General features: G+C 40.3%; 1 protein-coding gene and 1 long non-coding RNA gene across 4 annotated transcripts in view; one reads left to right on the top strand and one right to left on the bottom strand.

Moving 5' to 3' along the window:
* Nucleotides 1-5,367: 5,367 nt before the first annotated feature.
* Nucleotides 5,368-11,498, bottom strand: LOC139760763 (uncharacterized). The gene is made up of 4 exons (XR_011715399.1): nt 11,436-11,498; nt 11,257-11,290; nt 11,025-11,085; nt 5,368-5,478 (listed from the first exon to the last, which is right to left on the bottom strand). It is a non-coding gene; the product is annotated as an uncharacterized lncRNA (long non-coding RNA).
* A 149-nt stretch (nt 11,499-11,647) lies between these two features.
* The window catches only part of Nup75 (nuclear pore complex protein Nup75), a 95,572-nt gene continuing 80,227 nt past the window's right edge, over nt 11,648-26,992 (top strand). Inside the window, exons 1-4 of one of the 3 annotated variants that reach the window (XM_071684316.1) lie at nt 11,648-11,698; nt 16,400-16,502; nt 17,387-17,576; nt 25,660-25,808. In XM_071684316.1, coding sequence (XP_071540417.1) covers nt 11,687-11,698; nt 16,400-16,502; nt 17,387-17,576; nt 25,660-25,808 — 454 coding nt within the window. In that variant the 5' untranslated portion in view covers nt 11,648-11,686. Of the gene's footprint in view, nt 11,699-12,019; nt 12,148-16,399; nt 16,503-17,386; nt 17,577-25,659; nt 25,809-26,992 lie in introns of those variants that run through there. The other 2 variants (XM_071684315.1, XM_071684317.1) reach the window with 2 other exon arrangements.

The following is a 26,992-nucleotide window of genomic DNA, read 5'->3' as shown; positions in this document are numbered from 1 at the left end:
CCTTGGGTTAAAAACTAAAAAAGCAGAGGTTTTTAGCCAGGTTTAGCCAAAAAGAATTTCATGAAGGAAGCAGAGTAAAAACATTCTCCTTGAAGAGGTCATGCTCCACAGGATAAGATTCAAGCTACAGACTATGAGGCACAAGAGCTATCTCCAATGGTTACTGAAGAATGATCAGAGAGTCAAAGGCCAGCAATCCCCCTCATCATCATTAGGCTCAAGTGACCACTGTCCAAAGTTGGACCCCACCACTTCATGAGTTTCTATGCCAAGACATCCTCAGATATATCTCACAGCTCCCCATGTTCTTCTGAAATCTCCAGGTTATCACTTTGCAATCATTATCACCTTATAGTTCTTCACTGCCAAGAGACTCATCACCATGTGGGTCATTTAGCACAGACAAAAGTTCTGAGCTAGATCATGACCCTGCAGTTCTTGGCTCAGCCAATGACCCAGTGGCCTCTTCCTCTGGTCAATCTTCCATAGGAAAGTATACAGTTAAAGATGGAGCTTCTTAAAATGACCTCCAAATATATTTTGGGGTAACTGATTACTCCAGTGGAAAAGCTGACATTCCTGCACGAACACAGGACAAATGACAGTTGATATATATCATACAAGGATTTGTGTGGCTTTTATGGATCTGGAGAAAGCATGTGATAGAATGAATAAGAGATGCTTTGCGGAATGTGTTATGAATATATGGTTTGGGAGGGAAGCTACAAGAAGCAGCAAGGAATTTTTATCAATGCAGTAAAGCATGTGTGCCAGTAGGTAGAAAGGAGGGTGAGTGGTTCCAGGTGAAAGCAGGGTTGTGTGATGTCACTGCTAAGTTCAAGGATGGTGTGGTGAGAGAAGTAAATGCAAGGGTCTTGAGGGGAGGGATGGATATGCAGTCTGTAGAGCAAGCAAGTCATACATTGTTTACTCATGACTTGGCACTTGTGACAGATTCAAGTGAGAAACTGCAGAAGTTGGCATATGAGTCTGGGACAGTGTATGAAAGGTGAAAGGTATGTTTAACAGCCAAAAGACACTTTAGTTGCAGCGTGAGAATGAATGGAGAAAACTTGGTGGATATGGAGTGCATTACATACCTAAGAGAGGACATGATAGCAAATGTAACCACAGAAGCAAAATCAAGTCATAAGATGGGTGAGAGGTAATGGTTCTAAGATCACTGAGAAAGTGTGGAAAGTGAAGCTGTTATCTGGGAGGGCAAATATTGATAAACTTGAGGGTAAAGTAGTACCAACAATACTGAATGGTTGTAGGGCACGCACTATAGATGAAAATATATGGAGGAGGGTGGATATGGTAGAAACAAAATGTTAGAGGAAAATTTGTAGCATGAGGCAAGATGATCAAGTAAGTAATAACAGGGTACAAGAAACGTGTGGGGACAAGAACTGTATGGTTAAGAGCCGAAGACGGTGTATTGAAATGGACTAGAAATAAGAACAGAATGAGTAAACAGTTGATGAAAAGGATATATGTGTCAGAAGTAAAGGGGACAAGAAAGGGGAGACTGAAATGGAAAAGGAAGAATGGAGTGATTAAATATGGTTTTTGGGAAGAGGTAACAAGAAGAAACAAGGTGGAGATGGAGTGAATATCTGAAGGGTCTTTAAAACATTTTCAATGATAGTATGGAGGATGAGATGCTCTGGAAGTGGAGGTATGTGAAGTGATGGAGTCATGGAAGGTGGTTTGGTGAAAAGAGAAGAGGTGGTGAAAGTGTTGCCAAAGATGAAGTGTGACATAGCCTAGAATGATGGTATTACAGTTGAGTGGTCTCATTACATCAATTAAAGCAAGAAAGAAAATCAAACCCATTACATTTTCCCCCTTTATTCTTTTCTTTACATAGCCTACTTTGACTCCTTGACTTGTAAACCTGAAATGAGAGAAAATAATTAGTACAGAAAGAAACAGAAAAAAAAAAATGTTTCATTGATCAATAAAATCTGTACTAAATACTCCAGATGGATCCAGCCTCACTGAAACTTATCAAACAATTAAGCCAACAAGATGTACATAATTATCATTATAAATGTCAAACTTCAGCAATTAAAAAAATTCACATGAAAGACTTTGTGAAGCAGCAGTAATGTAACCAATAAATTAAGAGGTGCTGCTACTATGGTACAGGCTCAAAACTGGGAAAAAGTTCTGAATTTCAGTGACAAGGGGATACACTAGTTAACTCAAGTAGCCAAGTCTCACCCCACCTTCTTGTGATGACCTTGTTAATACACCCTTTAGGATGGAAGAGATGAGAGGTTTGAGGTTTAAGTTTTTGGATAATCTGGGAGCCCTACTGTCCCTGGGATACACTGCATTGGAGTTGCCCTCTACCAAGGGTGAGGCACAAAAGGATAAGAATTGGCAGTGGAATCTACCTGTCATGCATGAGAGTATAGGACAGGCAATTGAGGGTGATTTCACAATGCAAATGGGATAACTGGTGAGAGTAAAAGGAGGAAGCTTGTGGGAATATTAAAAAGTAAAGGTTTGGATGTGCGGCAGACTGAGGAAACCCATAACCTTGGGTAGGAAGTATGGAGTGAAAATGGAAATGATGAATGTAAGTAATGGGAGGGTGTGGAAGGAGTGATACGGACAGGAACTGATGAAGATCATCAGGGAGGAGGGAAAGATGTGCTGTTGTGCTATCACCAAAAGTATGGAAGGGTGCTACAGAGCCTGGATGGAATGATTCAAGAATAGTGTGAGTAAAAGGAAAGAATGGAACTGTGAAGCATGCACTGGTATGTGTACATACATGCACCAGTGAATATGAAAAATGGGAGGTAAGGATGAAATGAAGTGTTTCTGGAGATATTTGAATAAATGTATAAATGGTTTTGCGAGAATGTAGGTTGTAAAAAGTATCATAAAAGCGAGAGAGATATGATGAAATTGGTGCTAGTTGGTAAATGGGAATTGCATGGCGTAATTGAGAATGGAACTTATCTTCAGAATGTCTTTTTCTTCAGCAAAAGATTATCCACAGGTATATGTGGAGTCAGATTGAGCATCAGATTGGGGAAGAGCAGTGTGGTTTCAGAAGCGGTAGAGGATGTGTGGATAAGGTGTTTGCTTTGAAGAATGTATGTGAGAAATACTTAGAAAAGAAAATGGATTTGTATGTAGCATTTATGGATCTGGAGAAGGCATATGATAGAGTTGATAGAGATGCTCTGTGGAAGGTATTAAGAATATATGGTGTGGGAGGCAAGTTGTTAGAAGCAGTGAAAAGTTTTTATCGAGGATGTAAGGCATGTGTACGTGTAGGAAGAGAGGAAAGTGATTGGTTCTCAGTGAATGTAGGTTTGCGGCAGGGGTGTGTGATGTCTCCATGGTTGTTTAATTTGTTTATGGATGGGGTTGTTAGGGAGGTGAATGCAAGAGTTTTGGAAAGAGGGGCAAGTATGAAGTCTGTTGGGGATGAGAGAGCTTGGGAAGTGAGTCAGTTGTTGTTCGCTGATGATACAGCGCTGGTGGCTGATTCATGTGAGAAACTGCAGAAGCTGGTGACTGAGTTTGGTAAAGTGTGTGAAAGAAGAAAGTTAAGAGTAAATGCGAATAAGAGCAAGGTTATTAGGTACAGTAGGGTTCAGGGTCAAGTCAATTGGGAGGTAAGTTTGAATGGAGAAAAACTGGAGGAAGTAAAGTGTTTTAGATATCTGGGAGTGGACCTGGCAGCGGATGGAACTATGGAAGCGGAAGTGGATCATAGGGTGGGGGAGGGGGCGAAAATCCTGGGAGCCTTGAAGAATGTGTGGAAGTCGAGAACATTATCTCGGAAAGCAAAAATGGATATGTTTGAAGGAATAGTGGTTCCAACAATGTTGTATGGTTGCGAGGTGTGGGCTATGGATAGAGTTGTGCGCAGGAGGGTGGATGTGCTGGAAATGAGATGTTTGAGGACAATGTGTGGTGTGAGGTGGTTTGATCGAGTAAGTAACGTAAGGGTAAGAGAGATGTGTGGAAATAAAAAGAGTATGGTTGAGAGAGCAGAAGAGGGTGTTTTGAAATGGTTTGGGCACATGGAGAGAATGAGTGAGGAAAGATTGACCAAGAGGATATATGTGTCGGAGGTGGAGGGAACGAGGAGAAGTGGGAGACCAAATTGGAGGTGGAAAGATGGAGTGAAAAAGATTTTGTGTGATCGGGGCCTGAACATGCAGGAGGGTGAAAGGAGGGCAAGGAAGAGAGTGAATTGGATCGATGTGGTATACCGGGGTTGACGTGCTGTCAGTGGATTGAATCAGGGCATGTGAAGCGTCTGGGGTAAACCATGGAAAGCTGTGTAGGTATGTATAATTTGCGTGTGTGGACATGTATGTATATACATGTGTATGGGGGTGGGTTGGGCCATTTCTTTCGTCTGTTTCCTTGCGCTACCTCGCAAACGCGGGAGACAAAAAAAAAAAAAAAAAAAAAAAAAAAAATGTGGAGTCAATAAATCAAAAGGAAGAAGTGAAAGGGAGAAAGAAATGGTATTTTGAAGAACTGATGAATATGGGTAAGGGTCAGCCAGCAGTTGTTACATGCATGGGTATGGAGGATGGAAGAAAGGGGATACAAATGCAGGGGCCTTTATCAAGATGGGTGATAAAAAGGGTCATAATGAGGCTGAAGGTAGGAAAAGCACCTGGAGTGCACGAGATAATGGCTGAAATGCGGAAATATGGAGGAGAAAGTGTTATAAGAGTGGATGCATTTTCTATGTAATTTAACATGGAAACAATCATAAGGTTGTGCCTCAGGAATGGGTGAAAGCTATTAGTGTTCCTTTATTCAAAGGAAAAGGTGCTAAAGCTTTATGTAGCTTATGTAGCAATTTTAAAGAAATAAGTATGTTGAGTGTATCTAGAAAAGTGTATGAAAGTGATGATTGACAGTGATGAAACTTAATGAATGCAGAATAAGTGAGAAGCTAAAGGGTTTAAGGAAAGGTTGGGGAGGAGCAGATCCGATATTTGTGGTGAAAATGACAGTGGAAAAGTATCTAGCAAAAGGTAAGGAGCTGCATGCAGTTGAGAGGAATGTTTTATGGGATGTGTAGGAAGGCCAACTGTTGGATGGTATGAAAGTCTCCTGTGGACAGGATGTCAGCAGTCCAACTATGGGCGAGTCATAAAGAAAAGTCATCGACCTTGGTCAGAGGAGAGAACTTTAACAATCATTAAAGTGCTGACTCACTATGCAGCCATCACTAACCTTCCCGATGCACATGCAAGCAGCACAATATACCTCCCTGGTCAGTGCTTGCCTACCAACTACTCCCTAAGACAGATATAGCTCCTTTAATCACATGTACTGAAAAAACTCACCTGGTGGAAGGGATTGTTTCAGTTTTTCTGCCTTCTCTCGGTCATGGATCACCAACGTATACAGATATTTGGAGCAACGAACCTTAAACTTAACATTGTCAGGATTCTTCTTAATCTTGACAGCTGAAAAAGACTATCGTTAAAAACCGTCAACTGTATACATCATAATGTACTAATCTAAAAACAAACATAACTTACATCCGTTTCCAATAAATCATCTATTTTAGGAGAAATCTTTATCTAAAAAAAAAAAAAAAAACAGCCATGTGAATAGATCATGAGAAATTACATCATTAATGGAAGAGGATTAGAAATGAGAAAATTCTTGAAAAGAATGATTAAGGTTCCTGAAAGGGTTAAAAGATGAGCCACATGGTTATACAGAAAGGTTTTTCTTTTCAAACTTACTCGTCTTCCCTTATCTGCAGGGTAACACAGGAAGAGACAAGAGCCCCTTCCCCTCACCCATCTACAACCAGGACCCACAGACCTTTCAGAGTTTCATATGACCTGAATCAGTCCAATGACAGGGCACTGCTTCTAATTGACTCTACCCGATGCATGTATGTTTTAAGCCCTAAATACCTTAAAAACCTTTACTCCATCCTTCCATTTCCAATTTGGTCTCCCCTTCAATTCTAATACACATATTCTCTCTGTTAATTTCTCCTCATTCTCTCCAAACATATAAACCATTTCAGCACAAGCTCTTAAGCTCTCTCAACCAAACTCTTTCCATCATCACACCTATCTCTATCTCTTTTCTTATTTACTAGATCAAACCACCTAACAACATACATTGCCATCAAACATTTCATCTCACACCACATACTATCTATCTACATCTCTGACACCCATTCCATCCGGGAACTCCTATCAAGGGGTGGCCACAGCAAAAGCATCTCCACTTATCCCATGCCTTATATGCCTCCCTCATATACACCATTCCACGCATTTCTCCTGTTTCTCTCCCTCCAGTATTCCTCCACCCTATTTGTCCATGTCACAGGTGGTCTTCCACTCACACCAACCCCTTAATTGTACTATCATACACTCCCCTTATAAACTCCCAGTCTAGCATTCCTTTCATATGCCCAAACCACCTCAAAGTATTAGGTCTCACCCATTTAACCACTCCACAATTCATTCCCTTTGCATCTCTTGTCATACCACATCTCTCATACACCCTTTCATTTCCTTCTTCATTCCATTTAGTCACACCACAAGCTCTTCTAAAAATAACTTATTTCCACAGCCTGAATTCTTGACCTCTGTGCCTAATTCCATGTCCATGTTTCAGCTGCACAGGTCAGGGTTGGGAGGAATATGCTGTCCCTTAATCCTCTCTTCACTTTCAGACAACTCTACCTTCATTATTCTATTAAGGGACCTAATGACTCTTCTACCCTGTACTGCTTGTGCCTCACTCCACGTCTATGTTTCAGCTGCATAGGGTTGGGAGGACTATGCTGTTCCTTAATCCTCTCTTCACTTTCATACAATTCTATCCTTCTTTATTCTATGAAGGAACCCAATGACTCTTCTATCCTGTATTGCTCTCTCCCTCATCTCTCCTTCCATACCACCACACTTACCCAAGATAGCTCCCAAATACTTAAATTTCCTTACCTTTTCCAGTCCTTTTCACCCCATATCCAGAGCACAATAGAGTAGAATAACTTCAATCTTTATGGTTTTACAAAATCTACACTTTCACTCCCTTACCTTTCTAATACAATGACTTTACTTGCAATTACTTTCAATCTCCTCCTCTTACACACATCATAAAGCACACTTACAACCTTCTACAACTCTTCACTCTCAGCAAGCAACACAGTACCATTCGCAAACAAGCTTGCCGCTAGCCACCATATCTCAATACCACACTCCATATCTGCACCCCTTTTCCCTAGTTTTGCTTTAATTTCTCTGACCACTTCATCCATATATATTATTAATTTCTTTATTATCATATCTAGTCACTGTCTCCAGTGTTAGCAAGGTAGTGCAAGGAAACAGAGGAAAGAATGGTCCAACCCACCCATATGCACATGTATATACATAAACACCCATACATGCACATATACATACCTATACATTTCAATGTATACATATATATACATACACAGACATATAAACATGTATATATTCATACTGCTTTCATCCAATCCCATCGCCACCCCGCCACACATGAAATGGCACCCCTCTCCCCCCACACACGAGGCAGCACTAGGAAAAGACAACAAAGGTCACATTCGTTCACACTCATTCTCTAGCTGTCATGTGTAATGCACCGAAACTACAGTTCCCTTTCCACATCCATGACCCACAAAACTTTCCATGGTTTACCCCAGACGTTTCACATGCCCTAGTTCAATCCATTAACACCACATTGACCCCGGTATACCACATCGTTCTAATTCACTCTATTCCTTGCACGCCTTTCACCCTCCTGTATGTTCAGGCCCCGATCGCTCAAAATCTTTTTCACTCCATCCTTCCACCTTCAATTTGGTCTCCCACTTCTCCTCGTTCCCTGTACTTATGCCACATATATTTTCTTTGTCAATCTTTCCTCCCATTCTCTCCATAAGACCAAACCATTTCAATACACCCTCTTCTGCTCTCTAAACCATACTCTTTTTATTACCACACATCCCTCTTACCTTTTCATTACTTACCTGATCAAATCACCTCGCACCACATATTGTCCTCAAACATTTCATTTCCAACACATCCACCCTTCTCCCACAACCCTATCTACAGCCCATGTCTTGCACCCTTATAACATTGTTGGAACCATTATTAGTTCAAACATGACCATTTTGCTCTCCCAGATAACCTTCTTGCCTTCCATACATTCTTCAACGCTCCCAGAACCTTCAACTCCCCTCCCTAATCCTGTGACTCTCTTCCACTTCCATGGTTCCATCCACTCCCAGATATCTAAAACACTTCACTTCCTCCAGTTTTTCTCCATTCAAACTTACCTCCCAATGAACTTGTCCCTCAACCCTACTGTACCTAATTACCTTCCTCTTACATTTACTCTCGACTTTCTTCTTTCACACACTTTACCATACTCAGTCACCAACTTCTGCAGTTTCTTACCTGAATCAGCCACCAGTGCTGTATCACAGGCAAACAACTGACTCACTTCCCAAGCCCTCTCATCCACAACAGGCTGCATACTCGCCCCTCTCTCCAAAACTTGCATTCACCTCCCTAACAACCCCATCCATAAACAAATTAAACAACCATGGAGACATCACACACCCCTGCCACAAACAGACATTCACTGAGAACCGATCTCTTTCCTCTCTTCCTACTCGTACACATGCCTTACATCCTTGATAAAAACTTTTCAATGCTTTTAGCACTTACCTCCCACACCATATACTCTTAATACCTTCCACAAAGCATCTCTATCAACTCTATCATATGCCTTCTCCAGATCCATAAATGCTACATACAAATCCATTTGTTTTTCTAAGTATTTCTCACAAACATTCTTCAAATCAAACACTTGATCCACACATCCTCTACCACTTCTGAAACCAGATCCACACATCCTCTACCACTTCTGAAACCACACTGCTCTTCCCCAATCTGATGCTCCGTACATCCCTATACCCTTTCAATCAATACCCTCCCATATAATTTCCCAGGAATACAACAAATCTATACCTCTGTAATTTGAACACTCACCTTTATCCCCTTTGCCTTGGTGCAATGGCACTACGCATGCATTCCGCCAATCCTCAAGCACTTCACCATGAACCATACATACTCTCAATATCCTTACCATCCAGTCAGTAACACAGTCACCCCTATTTTTAATGAAACTATATTCATTCATTTATTATAAAACACTGCAGTTTCCTGCGTCAGCAAGGTAGCGCAAGGAAACAGACGAAGAATGGCCCAACCACCCACACACATACATATACAAAAATATACATTTCAACATACACATACGTATATATACACACATATACATATATCCCTGGGGATAGGGGATTAAGAATACTTCCCACGTATTCCCTGCGTGTCGTAGAAGGCGACTAAAAGGGGAGGGAGCGGGGGGCTGGAAATCCTCCCCTCTCGTTTTTTTTTTTTTTTTTTTTTCCAAAAGAAGGAACAGAGAATTGGGCCAGGTGAGGGTATTCCCTCAAAGGCCCAGTCCTCTGTTCTTAACGCTACCTCGCTAATGCGGGAAATGGCGAATAGTTTGAAAGAAAGAAAAGAAAGAACATATATACATGTACATTATTCAAACTTGCTGCCTTCATCCATTCCCGTCGCCTTCCCTCCATGAGATAGCGCTAGGAAAAGACAAAAAGGCTACATTCGTAATCCAGTAATGCCCAGTGATCATCATTCTTCATCACACATATATCCGAGTGTATGTCCCTCTTTTTAAATCGGGTACTCCCAATCACCGGTCCTTTCCCAGCACAAAACTCTGCAAGCTATTCACTATTTCCACTCATAATACTGAAAACCCTATCCCCCCTAATCATACCCTAAAATGCCACATTATTCATCTTTGCACTCAAATAACCCAACATTAATACCCAGTCTCTTGCAGCAAAACTGCTGACATGCTCACTCAGCTGCTTCCAAAACACTTGCTCTTCATGATCTTTCTTAAGACCAGGAGCATAAGCACTAATAAACATTCGTCTATTGCCATCCACTTTGTCTTACCCACATCAATCAACATTAACTTCCTTACAATGACATACTTCTGATTTAGTAGTAGTGTTACTCATTCCTTTGCTCTTTTCTTTTAACCAATCACTGCCTTCAGTCCTAAAACGTTTCCAAACCATTCTTCCACCTTTACCCTTCACCTGTTTTGCCTTTTTTTTTTTTACGAGGGAGAAAACCCAAATTTCTCTCCTAAAACACACTACTTAACTCTCCTCCCTTCTTATCTTGGTTACATCCACACACATTTAGACATCCCAGCCTAAGCCTTCAAGGAGGAGGAGCACTCTTTACTTGGAAGCTGCTCCTGTTCTGTCTTTTAGAAAATGAATTACAAAAATAGGATCATTTCCAACCTCCCGGCTCCCACCCCCTTTAGTCGCCATACGACGTATATATATATAAAGGATAGTGAGCATATCTACACTATGCTTGCAACTTTTCTTATTGTCATACAGAATGATTCACTTTATATACTGACACAAACCAAATTAAGCTCTAGAACAAAAAATTTAAATGGCATGTGAATGTTTAAGTTTTTGATGTCGACTGCTTTTCCAAAATCCTCGTACAGAACAAGAAAACATTACAAAATGAAATTAGGACACCATAGGCATCCTTTCCCTTCATTCAATATTTGTAAAATATCAACTATAGAGTTACACATATATCAAAAAACTGTTATATAACTATGTTTACCCAAGTTCACCTCTTACTTCAAAGCCCTGCCAACTTTAAGAAAACATAATAGATGGAGTCAGGTGCTAAACATAAAATCCTAGACCCTATACCGCCTCTATGCATTTCAAAAATGTCATCTTCACTATGTTAATTTGTATCTTTACGTATTGGTGGCGTCCGACTTTTACTAAATTACCCAGTCGTCATTAAGTCAACTTAAATGCGTCTCTATACAGAAATATTACCTTCAATGTAGCCCAACTTCCATACAGTTAAGGTACTCACATTTTGCATCCTTCCTTCTCGCTGTTAAGAGGAAATCCTTGATCTCCATGATTTGCTTCGGCTACAATATATAAAAGTATTCTTTAAACATACATAAAATACTCTCAAACTATATGTATCACAGTAATCAGAATGCAAAAATTAATCACATATTTCTTCGAAATAGCGTATTTATGTCATCAAAAATTTCAAGTAACCCAAAAAACCCATTCAAATAGTAAACGAGGCTCACCATGTTGCAAGCTTTACACAGATACGATGGTCAACTGAAATAATACAAGTAACAATATCAAATGTGAATCATTTGCCACACATACATTTATAAGTCAAACATGAATATCTAAAGATTTCACAGTAGTAATAATCAAACATAGACAGCAGAAACCATATCTGATGACTCTAGATGATTACCAATTCAACGAGAAGGATACGGTCGTCTGCGTTGGGAACTGTTGGAAGAAAGGAAACATTAGAGTCAAATGAGAACAAGAAGATTTTTTTTATTATCACCCATTATCTGTAGAAATCTGTATAGAGATTGTAGAATCTATTGATTCTTTGTTTGATAATTTTTTGATACAATTTTGATTTTATCTATTAAAACAAAGATATCTAAGTACTTTAACTGACATTGAGGGAAAACAACGTTATTGTTAGAAACGATGGAAAGATTGGTATGTATTATCTAAAACCTGTCTCCACTATAGTATGAAAAGAAAATTATAGAAATATCATACAGAAAATTTAGATAACAATGGTTTTGTTTAATCTTTGTTTTTCCTTTTAAGCTTTTGCATAATAAAGGCTCGCCTTGTCTCATTGTGAAAGCGACGTCCTCATTCATATTATGTTCCCTTGTTTTCACAGCTTTGTTTTCCCCAAGTACTTATTAAAATTTTTATATAACAGACAATCAACCACCATGATGATTAATCCGAAGTTGGTAAACAGAATTCTTTTTAAACTGGGACTATGGATGGACTTGGATGAACTCAATTCTGGGACTAAGAATGGATTTGGACAAGCTTTTTGGTAATTCCTCTGTAAAAGGAGTATTCTGCAAACAGACAATTAGATATGTACACAAGGACTCTAGAAATGTAACATTTAGTGTAACGTTGAGGTTACCAGACTGATTTTGAATATTTTGCTCTTAGAATAGTAACTGATTTTTCTTTGTTTAAGAAAAGGATGTATTAGTAAGTGCTCGAGTCACAATACATAGTCTGGCTATTTCTGCTCCAGTCTGTTGTTACAGTAACATCAAATTTATCAGTTTGGGGAAGTTCAATCAAAATTTCGTACTGATTTAACTGCACCTTAGAATTATTACTGCATAGAAGTAAACTTTCCTATAAAAGTTTTTGCCTTATCCTGAAGAGGTTTGAAGGATTGTAAAGGATTTTGACAAGTTGATTTAAACGAGGGACTATTTCAATTTCAACAATATCAAAATGTTTTAGAATTCATTATAGGTAAATTTGGCTTTTAATTAGTCCTCTTATGATTTCTTTGGTCGTGTAGGATGTATGCTAGATAAAGATCATTATTTTGTTCTTTCATTGTGTACTATGGTATTTAATGAAAACTCAGAGTTAATACAGTAATTTTCTTTCTTTAACAGTTGTCACCATGGCTTTATGATTATTTTATATTCACTTATTATACTTTGTCGCTGTCTCCCACATTAGCGAGTTAGCGCAAGGAAGCAGACAAAAGAATGGCCCTACCCACCCACATACACATGCATATACATACACGTCCACGCACACACACACATATACATACCTATACATTTCAACGTATACATATATATACATACACAGACATATACATTTATACACATGTACATAATTCATACTTGCTACCTTTATTCATTCCCGTCACCACCCCGCCACACATGCAGTGACACCCCCCTCCCCCTGGATGCACGCAAGGTAGCACTAGGAAAAGACAACATAGGCCACATTCGTTCACATTCAGTCTCTAGCTGTCATGTGTAATACATCGAAACCACAGCTTCATTTCCACATCCAGACCCTACAAAACTTTCCATGGTTAACCCAGATGCTTCACATGCCCTGTTTCAATCCATTGACAGCATGTTCACCCCAGTATACCACATCATTCCAATTCACTCTATTCCTTGCACGCCTTTCACCCTCCTGCATGTTCAGGCCCCGATCACTCAAAATCTTTTTCACTCCATCTTTCCACCTCCAATTTGGTCTCCCACTTCTCCTCGTTCCCTCCACCTCTGACACATATATCCTCTTGGTCAATCTTTCCTCACTCATTCTCTCCATGTGACCAAACCATTTCAAAACACCCTCTTCTGCTCTCTCAACCATACTCTTTTTATTTCCACACATCTCTCTTACCCTTACATTACTTACTCGATCAAACCACCTCGCACCACATATTGTCCTCAAACATCTCATTTCCAGCACATCCACCGTCCTCCGCACAACTCTATCCATAGCCCACGCCTCGCAACCATACAACATTGTTGGAACCACCATTCCTTCAAACATACTCGTTTTTGCTTTCCGAGATAATGTTCTCGACTTCCAAACATTCTTCAAGGCTCCCAGAAATTTCGCCCCCTCCTCAACCCTATGATTCACCTCCGCTTCCATGGTTCCATCAGCTGCCAGATCCACTCCCAGATATCTAAAACACTTTACTTCCTCCAGTTTTTCTCCATTCAAACTGACCTCCTAATTGACTTGACCCTCAACCCTACTGTACCCAATAACCTTGCTCTTATTCACATTTACACTTAACTTTCTTCTTTCACACACTTTACCAAACTCAGTCACCAGCTTCTGCAGTTTCTCACATGAATCAGCCACCAGCGCTGTATCATCAGCAAACAACAACTGACTCACTTCCCAAGCTCTCTCATCCCCAACAGACAGCATACTTGCCCCTCTTTCCAAAACTCTTGCATTCACATCCCTAACAACCCCATCCATAAACAAATTAAATATATATATATATATTTTTTTTTTTTTTCGCTGTCTCCCGCGTTTGCGAGGTGGCGCAAGGAAACAGACGAAAGAAATGGCCCAACCCACCCCCATACACATGCCTTGATTCAATCCACTGACAGCACGTCAACCCCGGTATACCACCTCGATCCAATTCACTCTATTCTTTGCCCTCCTTTCACCCTCCTGCATGTTCAGGCCCTGATCACACAAAATCTTTTTCACTCCATCTTTCCACCTCCAGTTTGGTCTCCCTCTTCTCCTCGTTCCCTCCACCTCTGACACATATATCCTCTTGGTCAATCTTTCCTCACTCATTCTCTCCATGTGCCCAAACCATTTCAAAACACCCTCTTCTGCACTCTCAACCACGCTCTTTTTATTTCCACACATCTCTCTTACCCTTAAGTTACTTACTCGATCAAACCACCTCACACCACACATTGTCCTCAAACATCTCATTTCCAGCACATCCATCCTCCTGCGCACAACTCTATCCATAGCCCACGCCTCGCAACCATACAACATTGTTGGAACCACTATTCCTTCAAACATATCCATTTTTGCTTTCCGAGATAATGTTCTCGACTTCCACACATTCTTCAAGGCTCCCAGAATTTTCACCCCCTCCCCCATCCTATGATCCACTTCCGCTTCCATGGTTCCATCCGCTGCCAGATCCACTCCCAGATATCTAAAACACTTTACTTCCTCCAGTTTTTCTCCATTCAAACTCACCTCCCAATTGACTTGACCCTCAACCCTAATGTACCTAATAACCTTGCTCTTATTCACATTTACTCTTAACTTTCTTCTTTCACACACTTTACCAAACTCAGTCACCAGCTTCTGCAGTTTCTCACATGAATCAGCCACCAGCGCTGTATCATCAGCGAACAACAACTGACTCACTTCCCAAGCTCTCTCATCCCCAACAGACTTCATACTTGCCCCTCTTTCCAAAACTCTTGCATTCACCTCCCTAACAACCCCATCCATAAACAAATAACAACCATGGAGACATCACACACCCCTGCCGCAAACCTACATTCACTGAGAACCAATCACTTTCCTCTCTTCCTACACGTACACATGCCTTACATCCTCGATAAAAACTTTTCACTGCTTCTAACAACTTGCCTCCCACACCATATATTCTTAATACCTTCCACAGAGCATCTCTATCAACTCTATCATATGCCTTCTCCAGATCCATAAATGCTACATACAAATCCATTTGCTTTTCTAAGTATTTCTCACATACATTCTTCAAAGCAAACACCTGATCCACACATCCTCTACCACTTCTGAAACCACACTGCTCTTCCCCAATCTGATGCTCTGTACATGCCTTCACCCTCTCAATCAATACCCTCCCATATAATTTACCAGGAATACTCAACAAACTTACATAGAAATATTGATATAAGTGAGCAAATGACATTGAATTCCTCCATAAGTGCCACCTTGGGGACTCCTCCATAGCCAGCCTCTTGCACAACTCCATCTTCTTTTATTTCTTAAAATGTTCTTCTTGTGCTTTATGCAAGATGTAGATGGCTTTGAGCAGCTGTCAGGAAATTGCTGACAATGCTTGAAAGGGGCCATTGTCCACAGTAGCAATCCAGGATGCACAAAATACACAGTTGTGTGACAGCAGCACACAGCATTGCACCAGAAAGCGCATGGAAGATGGTAAACAATCACCAGCACCACAAAATACTGGGTAGAGAGTACACTGTTCACTCCAGCATGGTTTATGCTTGATTGAAATGTTTTTACTTTAATTTTTTAACATTTCTTTTTTATAATCAAGGGTTGGCATCTGAAATTGAAAACATACGTTCTTTTGATCATTTTGTTGTCTTGAATTAAGGATAACAGAGGTTTTACTTTAGATGAATGGAATAGACAGGAAAAGAAAAGTTGTGATTCTGGTTGCATGGTTCCCCAGTTTTTTTTTTTTTTTTTTATCATCAACTAACAGCAGTCATCAGAGAAAAATTCTGTCAATACTCTTTCTATTAATTAAAGGGAAAAAAGTTAGCATTCAAGAAAAATATACAGTATTTAGAATATGAATGATGAAGGTATTCTTATGATTTGTTTATTTGAAATTTTCAAAAAAGAATTTTGTGGAATTTGTTCCATTTGTTGCTTATGAATGCCAAAACTTTATTTTCTCAGTATCCTTGTCACTTTAGAATTTTTTTTTCTCTTTTGTTGTTACTTCCATCTTTGTAAATTAAAAAAGTGCAAATCTTGCCACAGAATTTTCAAGAACTAACACTTCGTGTGTTGGCTGATTTATTCAATGAATTTTGAAGGCATATAAGATTTCCATTTATGTTTTGAACATTGAATGTGTATTATCCTTTGCAGGGCATTAAAGATCCTGTGATTGGCGAAGGAATGCATGGTGTAATTGGAGGTCTGAGTTCCCTTCTAGTATTTCCATATAAGGCTTACTTCAAAAATGAGGGAGGTAAGAAGAAAACATTTCTTTTATGCTAACATTGACATATGGTCACCTTTATCTTTATCATCCTGCCCCAGGAACCTCTCTTGAGGAGCTCCTACAGTGCTAAGGAAGCCAGGTTCATCCACTGGATGGGACCATAGTTCACTGTGGTGATGTTTTGTTTATGTGTATAAGAAAAGAGTAAAGGACAGTTTAGGAGTAAGTGTTCAGAATACATAAACTATAACATTGTGATTATTCAAACTTTGTAATATGGATACTGCTAAATGTGATATAGTAAAGATTGTGTATGATGTATAGCTTAGAATGGTTTCTAAATTCAAGATGAAAGAACAGGAGTACCTCTCACAATCCAGGTGAAGATCTCTCCCTTATTGTGGATGTACATGTATTGGAGGGTCCTGTGGTGAAGGCAGTTATGCTTGGTTAGCTTGTCCTAAATATAGGATAGGGCCGTTTGGACACAACTGGCCTCATTTTAGAAAGACATGCTCCTTTTACCTTTGCACCGAGGCCCCCTGCATTCAGAAGAAAAGTTTCTAGATATCTGAGCCATATTTCTTATGAAGTTGGATTTGTTTCACATTTTGCTCATTTTTTTGTTTAGCCTGGTGAATACAAACAAGCTTTTATGATAAAGTATGAGATCAAGTAAAGGCAAATTGCTTAAAATGTTTCTATTGTGTATGGTTGAAATATTTTGAAGCTTAATCATCATTAGTATAGTTATTGAAAAAGATATAGGTATGTCAATACTGGCATGAGAAGTATATTTCAGGTCATCATAACATTCTGGAGTTGTCATTTTTTGCCAAAATTCACAAACATAAGAGCTCTTTATGAACATTCTGCAGAGCCTTGTCTCAGAATGTATCTTATGCCTACAGGTACTCGATCAGAACTGGAAAGGACTGTGAAGGTGTATCAGATGGAGTCATTTTCATGGCTTTGGAGTCGGCAAGCACGAAAACTAATTAATGAGTCAATGGGTACATTTCTTTCCCTTCAAGCTGCAGTTAAAGAAGCTGGACCCAATAACTGTAAACCACTGCTTGTCAAAAAATGCAGAGAGTACAGGTTAGAACTCATTTATTTTTCTAGAGTATAGTGTGTTTTGAAAAATGTTGTGGATGTCTTGGAAAGGAAACATAGTTTGTTCCTATAAGAAGTGACATCATTGCAGTATACTGTAGTGCAGTTTTCCTTGAAATTTAAGGTGGACAAGTACTTTGCACCAGGAATTTGTTTAGCATTATCTCAGACTATCTTCAGTAAAGTAGACAGTTTATTGTAAATCAGTATTTGTGTGTATTTAAACACTCGATAATTCTTACTGATTATTACCTCATTTCCTTACTGTAGGAAACCCTCTTCAGGTTTTGGGAATCCCCCACCTACTCCATTTCCTCACCATGAGGAACTATGTCAGAAAATTTATCTTTCATCCATCACCAAATTAAGAAACTTATTTTATGTATGATTAACCTTGAAGTCTTTTTTTCAAACTTATTTACTGTTTCCCAAGTTAATGAGATTGTGCCAGGAACAAAGAAAAAGCCTATCCTCACTCAGGTCCAGTAGACCTTTCTGTGGTTTCCCTTGGCTACATCATATACCCTGGTTTGTTCCCACTGACAGCATGGCACTTCCCTGTATACCACATTGCTCCAGTTCACTCCTCCTGTACACCTTTCATTCTCATGCATATTTAAGCCCCAAGCTCTCAAAATCTTATTCACTCCATTTTTCCATCTCCATTTCAGTCACCCCCTTCTCTTTTTTCCCACCACTTGTGACTCGTATATCCTCTTTGTCATCCTCTCCTCACTCATTCTTTCCATTGTCTGTATCATTTCAGCACATCCTCATTGGCTCTCTCAACCATACTTCATATTACAACACCTCTCTCATACTTTTATGCTATTAGATTTAGAAATAACACTCATGTGTTCAACTTCCTTTGGAAGACTTCAAGAGAGCATCTTGCCTTATGCCAACTTAAACACTTAGAGACCTTTTCTACTTCATTAGAACCTTGAAGCCCCCCTTTTTTTGAGGAGTATGTTTACGTAGATTGAGAAACTTGTTTTTTGGGTTAGCCTGGGCCCTATGCTAGAACACTTGATGTGAAGAAAAGGGTTTCTACCTAATCCTTCTTCAGATATCCTTTGATGGAGGAAATCAAGAAAAGGGGTGTTTAGCATTCATCTACAGCTTAATTTTTTTATTCATTTTGCTTTGTTGCTGTCTCCTGCATTAGCGAGGTAGTGCAAGGAAACAGACGAAAGAATGGCCCAACCCACCCACATACACATCCACACACGCAAATATACATACCTATACATCTCAATGTATACATATATATACACACACAGAGATATACATATATATACACATGTACATAATTCATACTGTCTGCCTTTATTCATTCCCATCGCCACCCCACCACACATGAAATAACAACCCCCTCCCCCCCTCATGTGCGCAAGGTAGCACTAGGAAAAGACAGCAAAGGCCACATTCGTTCACACTCAGTCTCTAGCTGTCATGTATAATGCACTGAAACCACAGCTCCCTTTCCACATCCAGGCCCCATAGAACTTTCCATGGTTTACCCCAGACGGTTCACATGCCCTGGTTCAATCCTTTGACAGCACATCGACCCTGGTCTACCTTATCGTTCCAATTCACTCTATTCCTTGCACCCTTTCACCCTCCAGCATGTTCAGGCCCCGATCACTCAAAATCTTTTTCACTCCATCTTTCCACCTCCAATTTGGTCTCCCACTTCTCCTCGTTCCCTCCACCTCTGAGACATATATCCTCTTGGTCAATCTTTACTCAGTCATTCTCTCCATGTGACCAAACCATTTCAAAATACCCTCTTCTGCTCTCTCAACCACACTCTTTTTATTACCACACCTCTCTCTTACCCTATTATTACTTACTCGATCAAACCACCTTACACCGCATATTGTCCTCAGACATCTCATTTCCAGCACATCCACCCTTCTCTGCACAACTATATCTATAGCTCACGCCTCGCAACCATATAACATTGTTGGAACCACTGATCCTTCAGACATACCCATTTTTGCTTTCCGAGATAATGTTCTCGACTTCCACACATTCTTCAGTGCTCCCAGAACTTCTGCCCCCTCCTTCACCCTATGATTCACTTCTGCATACATGGTTCCATCCGCTGCCAAATCCACTCCCAGATATCTAAAACACTTCACTTCCTCCAGTTTTTCTCCATTCAAACTTACCTCCCAATTGACTTGTCCCTCAACCCTACTGTACCTAATAACCTTGCTCTTATCCACATTTACTCTCAGCTTTCTTCTTTCACACACTTTACCAAACTCAGTCACCAGCTTTTGCAGTTTCTCATACGAATCAGCCACCAGTGCTATATCATCAGGAAACAACAACTGACTCACTTCCCAAGCTCTCTCATCCACAACAGACTGCATACTTGCCCCTCTTTCCAGAACTCTTGCATTCACCTCCCAAACAACCCCATCCATAAACAAATTAAACAACCATGGAGACATCACACATCCCTACCGCAAACCAACATTCACTGAGAACCAATCACTTTCCTTTCCTCCTACATGTACACAAGCCTTACATCCTTGATAAAAACTTTTCACTGCTTCTAACAACTTGCCCCCCACACCATATACTCTTAATACCTTCCACAGAGCATGTCTATCAACTCTTCATATTCCTTCTCCAGATCCATAAATGCTACGTACAAATCCATTTGCTTTTCTAAGTATTCCTCACTATTCCTCACATACATTCTTCAAAGCAAACACCTGATCCACACATCCTCTACCACTTCTGAAACCACACTGCTCTTCCCCAATCTGATGCTCTGTACATGTCTTCACCCTCTCAATCAATACCCTCCCATATGATTTCCCAGGAATACTCAACAAACTTATATGTCTGTAATTTGAGCACTTACTTTTATCCCCCTTTGCCTTTTTGCAATGGCACTATGCAAGCTTTCCTCCAATCCTCAGGCACCTTACCATGAGTCTTACATACATTAGATAACCTTACCAACCAGTCAACAATACAATCACCCCCGTTTTTGATAAATTCCACTGCAGTACCATCCAAACCCGCTGTCTTGCTGGCTTTCATCTTCCGCAAAGCTTTTACTACCTCTTCTCTGTTTACCAAATCATTCTCCCTAACCGTCTCGCTTTGCACGCCACCTCGACCAAAACACCCTGTATCTGCCATTCTATCATCAAACACATTCACCAAACCTTCAAAATACTCACTCCATATCCTCCTCACATCACCACTACTTGTTATCACCTCCCCATTAGCCCCCTTCACTGAACTTTCCATTTGTTGCCTTGTCTTACGCACTTTATTTACCTCCTTCCAAAACATCTTTTTATTCTCCCTAAAATTTAATGATACTGTCTCACCCCAACTCTCATTTGCCCTCTTTTTCACCTCTTGCACCTTTCTCTTGACCTCCTGTCTCTTTCTTTTATACATCTCCCAGTCATTTGCATTATTTCCCTGCAAAAATCGTCCAAATGCCTCTCTCTTCTCTTTCACTAATAATCTTACTTCTTCATCCCACCACTCACTACCCTTTCTTATATGCCCACCTCCCACACCACAAGCATCTTTTGCACAAGCCATCACTGCTTCCCTTAATACATCCCATTCCTCCCCCCCTCCCCTTACGTCCTTTGTTCTCACCTTTTTCCATTCTGTACTCAGTCCCTCCTGGTACTTCCTCACACAAGTCTCCTTCCCAAGCTCACTTACTCTCACCACTCTCTTCACCCCAACATTCTCTCTTCTTTTCTGAAACCCTCTACAAATCTTCACCTTCGCCTCCACAAGATAATGATCAGACATCCCTCCAGTTGCAGCTCTCAGCACATTAACATCCAAAAGTGTCTCTTTCGCACGCCTATCAATTAACATGTAATCCAATAACGCTCTCTGGCCATCTCTCCTGCTTACATACATATGCTTATGTATATCTCTCTTTTTAAACCAGATATTCCCAATCACCAGTCCTTTTTCAGCACATAAGTCTACCAGCTCTTTACCATTTCCATTTACAACACTGCACAACCCATGTACACCAATTATTTCCTCAACTGCCACATTACTCACCTTTGCATTCAAATCACCCATCACTATAACTTGGTCTCGTGCATCAAAACTACTAACCCACTCACTTAGCTGCTCCCAAAACACTTGCCTCTCATGATCTTTCTTCTCATACCTAGGTGCATATGCACCAATGATCACCCATCTCTCTCCATCCACTTTCAGTTTTACCCTTATCAGTCTAGAGTTTACTTTTTTACACTCTGTTACATACTCCCACCACTCCTGTTTCAGGAGTAGTGCTACTCCTTCCCTTGCTCTAGTCCTCTCACTAACCCCTGACTTTACTCCCAAGATATTCCCAAACCATTCTTCCCCTTTACCCTTGAGCTTCGTTTCACTCAGAGCCAAAACATCCAGGTTGCTTTCCTCAAACATACTACCTATCTCTCCTTTTTTCTCATCTTGGTTACATCCACACACATTTAGACACCCCAATCTGAGCCTTCGAGGAGGATGAGCAATCCCCGCGTGACTCCTTCTTCTGTTTCCCCTTTTAGAAAGTTAAATCACCCTGTGTGATTCTGCAGGTTCCTCCTAGAGGGAAGAGAGTTTTTCTATTTTTGCTTTTATGTAGTTCAAACCAGGGCATGTGAAGTATCTGTGGTAAACCATGGAAAGGTCTGTGGAGCCTGGATGTGGAAAGGGAGCTGTAGTTTCGGTGCATTACATATGACAACTTGAGACTGGGTGTGAACAAATGTGGCCTTTTTTGCCTTTTCGTGGTCCTACCTCGCTGGAGGGGCGGGGGATGCTGTTTCCTGTGTGGCGGGATGGTAACAGGAATGGATGAAGGCAGCAAGTATGAATATGTATGTGTATATGTATGTATATGTGCGTGTATGGGGGAGAAACGGAATGTATTTAGGGAAGCAGTGATGGCTTGCGCAAAAGATGCTTGTGGCATGAGAAGTATGGGAGGTGGGTAGATTAGAAAGGGTAGTGAGTGGTGGGATGAAGAAGTAAGATTATTAGTGAAAGAGAAGAGAGAGGCATTTGGACGATTTTTGCAGGAAAATAGTGCAAAAACTGGGAGATGTATAAAAGAAAGAGGCAGGAGGTCAAGAGAAGGGTGCAAGAGGTGAAATAGAGGGCAAATGAGGGTTGCTGTGAGAGAATATCATTAAATTTTAGGGAGAATAAAAAGATGTTTTGGAAGGAGGTAAAGTGGGTAAAACAAGAGAACAAATGGGAACATCGGTGAAGGGGGCTAATGGGGAGGTACTAACAAGTAATGGTGATGTGAGAAGGAGATGGAGTGAGTATTTTGAAGGTTTGTTGAATGTGTTAGATGATAGAGTGGCAGATATAGGGTGTATTGGTTGAGGTGGTGTGCGAAGTGAGAGGGTCAGGGAGAATGATTTGGTAAACAGAGAAGATGTAGTGAAACCTTTGTGGAAGATGAAAGCTAGCAAAGCAGCGGGTTTGGTTGGTGTTGTAGTAGAATTTATTAAAAAAGGGGGTAGCTGTGTTGTTGACTGGTTGGTGAGGATATTTAATGTATGTATGGCTCAGGATGAAGTGCCAGAGGATTGGCGGAATGCTTGCATAGTGCCATTGTACAAAGGCAAAGGGGATAAAAGTGAGTGCTCAAATTACAGAGGTATAAATTTGTTGAGTATTCCTGGGAAGTTATATGGGAGGGTATTGATTGAGAGGGTGAAGGCTGGGAAATTATATGGGAGGGTATTGATTGAGAGGGTGAAGGCATGTACAGAACATCAGATTGGGGAAGAGCAATGTGGTTTCGGAAGTGGTAGAGAATGTATGGATCAGGTGTTTGCTTTGAAGAATGTATTTGAAAAATACTTAGAAAAACTAATGGATTTGTATGTAGCATTTATGGATCTGGAGAAGGCATATGATAGAATTGATAGAGATGCTCTGTGGAAGGTATTAAGAGTATATGGTGTGGGAGGTAAGTTGCTGGAAGCAGTGAAAAGTTTTTATCAAAGATGTAAGGCATGTGTTCGAGTAGGAGGAGAGGAAAGTGATTGGTTGTCAGTGAATGTCAGTTTGCGGCAGGGGTGCATGATGTCTCCATGTATGTTTATTTTGTTTATGGATGGGGTTGTTAGGGAGGTGAATGCAAGAGTTTTGGAGAGAGGGCCAGTATGCAGTTTGTTGTGGATGAGAGGGCTTGCGAAGTGAGTCAGTTGTTGTTCGCTGATGATACAGCGCTGGTGGCTGATTAGGGTGAGAAACTGCAGAAGCTGGTGACTGAGTTTGGTAAAGTGTGTAAAAGAAGAAAGCTGAGAGTAAATGTGAGTAGGAGCAAGGTTATTAGGTACAGTAGGGTTGAGGGATAAGTCAATTGGGACGTAAGTTTTGAATGGAGAAAAACTGGAGAAAGTGAAGTGTTTTAGATATCTGGGAGTGGATTTGGCAGCGGGTGGAACCATGGAAGCGGAAGTGAGTCACAGGGTAGGGGAAGGGGCAAAAGTTCTGGGAGCATTGAAAAATGTGTGGAAGGCAAGAGCATTATCTCAGAAAGCAAAAATGGGTATGTTTGAAGGAATAGTAGTTCCAACAATGTTATATGGTTGCGAGGCGTAGGCTGTAGATAGGATTGTGCGGAGGAAGGTGGATGTGTTGGAAATGAGATCTTTGAGGACAATATGTGGTGTGAGGTGGTTTGTTCGAGTAAGTAATGAAAGGGTAAGAGAGATGTGTGGTAATAAAAAGAGTGTGGTTGAGAGAGCAGAAGAGGGTGTATTGAAATGGTTTGGTCACATGGAGAGAATGAGTGAGGAAAGATTGACAAAGAGGATATATGTGTTAGATGTGGAGGGAATGAGGAGAAGTGGGTGACCAAATTGGAGGTGGAAGGATGGAGTGAAAATGATTTTGAGCGATTGGTGCCTAAACATGCAGGAGGGTAAAAGGCGTGCAAGGAATAGAGTAAATTGGACCGATGTGGTATACCGGGGTTGACGTGCTGTCAATGGATTGAACCAGGGCATGTGAAGCGTCTGGGGTAAACCATGGAATGTTTTGTAGGTCCTGGGTGTGGAAAGGGAGGTGTGGTTTTGGTGCATTATACATGACAGCTATAGAATGAGTGTGAACAAATGTGGCCTTTGTTTCCTTTTCCTAGCGCTACCTCACACATGTGTGGGGGGGAGGGAGTTGTCATTTCATGAGTTTTGGGGTGGCAACAGGAATGAATAAAGGCAGCAAGTATGCATTATGTACAGGTCTATATATGTATATGTCTGTGTATGTATATTTATGTATATGTTGAAATATATAGGTATGTATATGTGCATGTGTGGACATGTATGTATATACATGTGTATGTGGGTGAATTGGGCCATTCTTTTGTCTGTTTCCTTGCGCTACCTCGCTAACGCAGAAGACAGTGACAAAGTATGATGAAATAAATAGATAATGTGTATATGAGTGGTTGAGCCATTCTGTGTCTGTTTCCTTGTGCTACCTAACTGACATGGGAAACAGCGATTAAGTATTATGAATATATAAATACGGTAGGGTTTTTATATTATGGGTTTGCTTTAAACCATCCTCCATGTGGGTGTGCTCTCATGCTCACAAGATAGACTGCAGAGGCAAGAAATGTAGATTTTGAAAATTGACAAACCTATTATGTCCAAAGCCGGTCCTTTGATTTTTATCATGCCCTACCTTCCCCTGTCTTTTTTCAAAAACTTTCCTATATCTTATTTTAAGATTTTTTTTTGTATGATACCTGTGATCTGCAGATTCTGAATTGTTGAGTGGATGGAAGGGGTAGATCAGTGATGTCATCTTTGTGGCTGTCTCTTACCGACCAAAGGTTAGCCCAAAACAAGTGAGTTGCTGCTACCATGTTTGAGTGGATGCTGAAAGGTGTGGAAGATTAGCTCTTTCTTACTGGAAATTCTAAGAGTTGAGAGTTTCTTATCCTGATTTTTATAGAGTGTCTTTGAAAATATCTCTTGCTTATGGTATACCATTGCTTCTTTTCTTTTTCTTGTATTTTTTTTTTCTTTTTTTGCAGATCAATGATCCAGGCATGTGTTGAAGATCAAGGAATGCCCCTGGAGCCTAGTGAAGACCAGGAAGAATTATTGGCCAGTGGACAACTTCTGTACAAGATGGAACTCATTCTTAGCCTCATTGAAATTCTTTTTATTGATACAAAACCAGGTAATATATGTCATCATGGTTTATATGTACAGGTACACTCAAGTGAATCTGAGATGTTTGGAACTGAGATGTTGTCCTGCTTTAGAATATTCTGGACTTTTGAATTGGGTACCCCTCCCCTTGCTGTATTGATAGGTAAAAATAGGCAAATACTGTCCATACAGATAGGGAGAATGAAACCAGCAAAAATTAGACAACCAGATGGACAGAGAAACAGACAGATACATACATTGTCTGTAAAAAAAAAAAACTTGTCTTCTTCCTCATACATTTTCACAGCCAATGTCATCTTTTCTCTGGCCATGATTACCATCTGGTAAGCTTTCCTAAAGTATTCTAGGTCTATATTTTATGTCCATAAGGGCATGATCATCTGAATGAGGCGAAGCATTAATGAGTTGTTACAGGAAGCAGCCACCTGATCATACATTCTGAGCACCCTGTGCACCAAGAAATATCACTGTACCCACATTTTCTTGCTTCCAGGCAAGAATTCTGGCTTTCCTCTCCTTAGAAAGGTAAGAAAGAGTCAACCATCTTGAAGCACATTAGGAAAATGTACAGTGCCCATAAACAAAATTTTCAGACAAGTGGCAGCCTGAAAGAATAAAGGAAGAGGCACACCGAAGTAGGTTGCAGGTGCTCACGCTATTAGAATCGACCAGATGTAGGATGATTTCATTGTGAGTGCATCATATGCTTGTACCCACAATAATCCTTAACCATTTATCACCTTTAAAATTACATAGGGGCAGACATGGCTTTTTGTGGACATTGAAGACCTAATCAAAATAACATTCTGTCTGCTCAGTCACATTTTACCATCCTGTGTACACACCTTTTCTCTAACATTTATGAATGCCCAACATGATAAGTGACCCAAGAACTACCACATTTATGAAATCACTTTCACACCTGTGAAATTATTATTAAAGTTTTAAGGAAACTTACCAGATTGATTTTTGAAGTTAGACCTATATCTATTCAAAAGTTTAATATAATGCTTGAACATTGAGAACTTAGTTTTATAAATACTATTGAATTTGTGCAATGTAATATACACGAGGTGACTTGCTGTCAGTGGAAGGAACCAGGGAATATGAAGAAGCTAGGGAAAATCACTGATAGGTTTGTGAGGCCTTAACGTGGATAGGTGACTGCAGTTTGGTGCATTATGTATGACA

This window comes from Panulirus ornatus, chromosome 38 (assembly GCF_036320965.1).
Source record: "Panulirus ornatus isolate Po-2019 chromosome 38, ASM3632096v1, whole genome shotgun sequence".
NCBI classification, from domain to species: domain Eukaryota; kingdom Metazoa; phylum Arthropoda; class Malacostraca; order Decapoda; family Palinuridae; genus Panulirus; species Panulirus ornatus.
The sequence above is the reverse complement of the archived record's forward strand: the minus strand, read 5'-3'. Positions and strand labels throughout refer to the sequence as shown.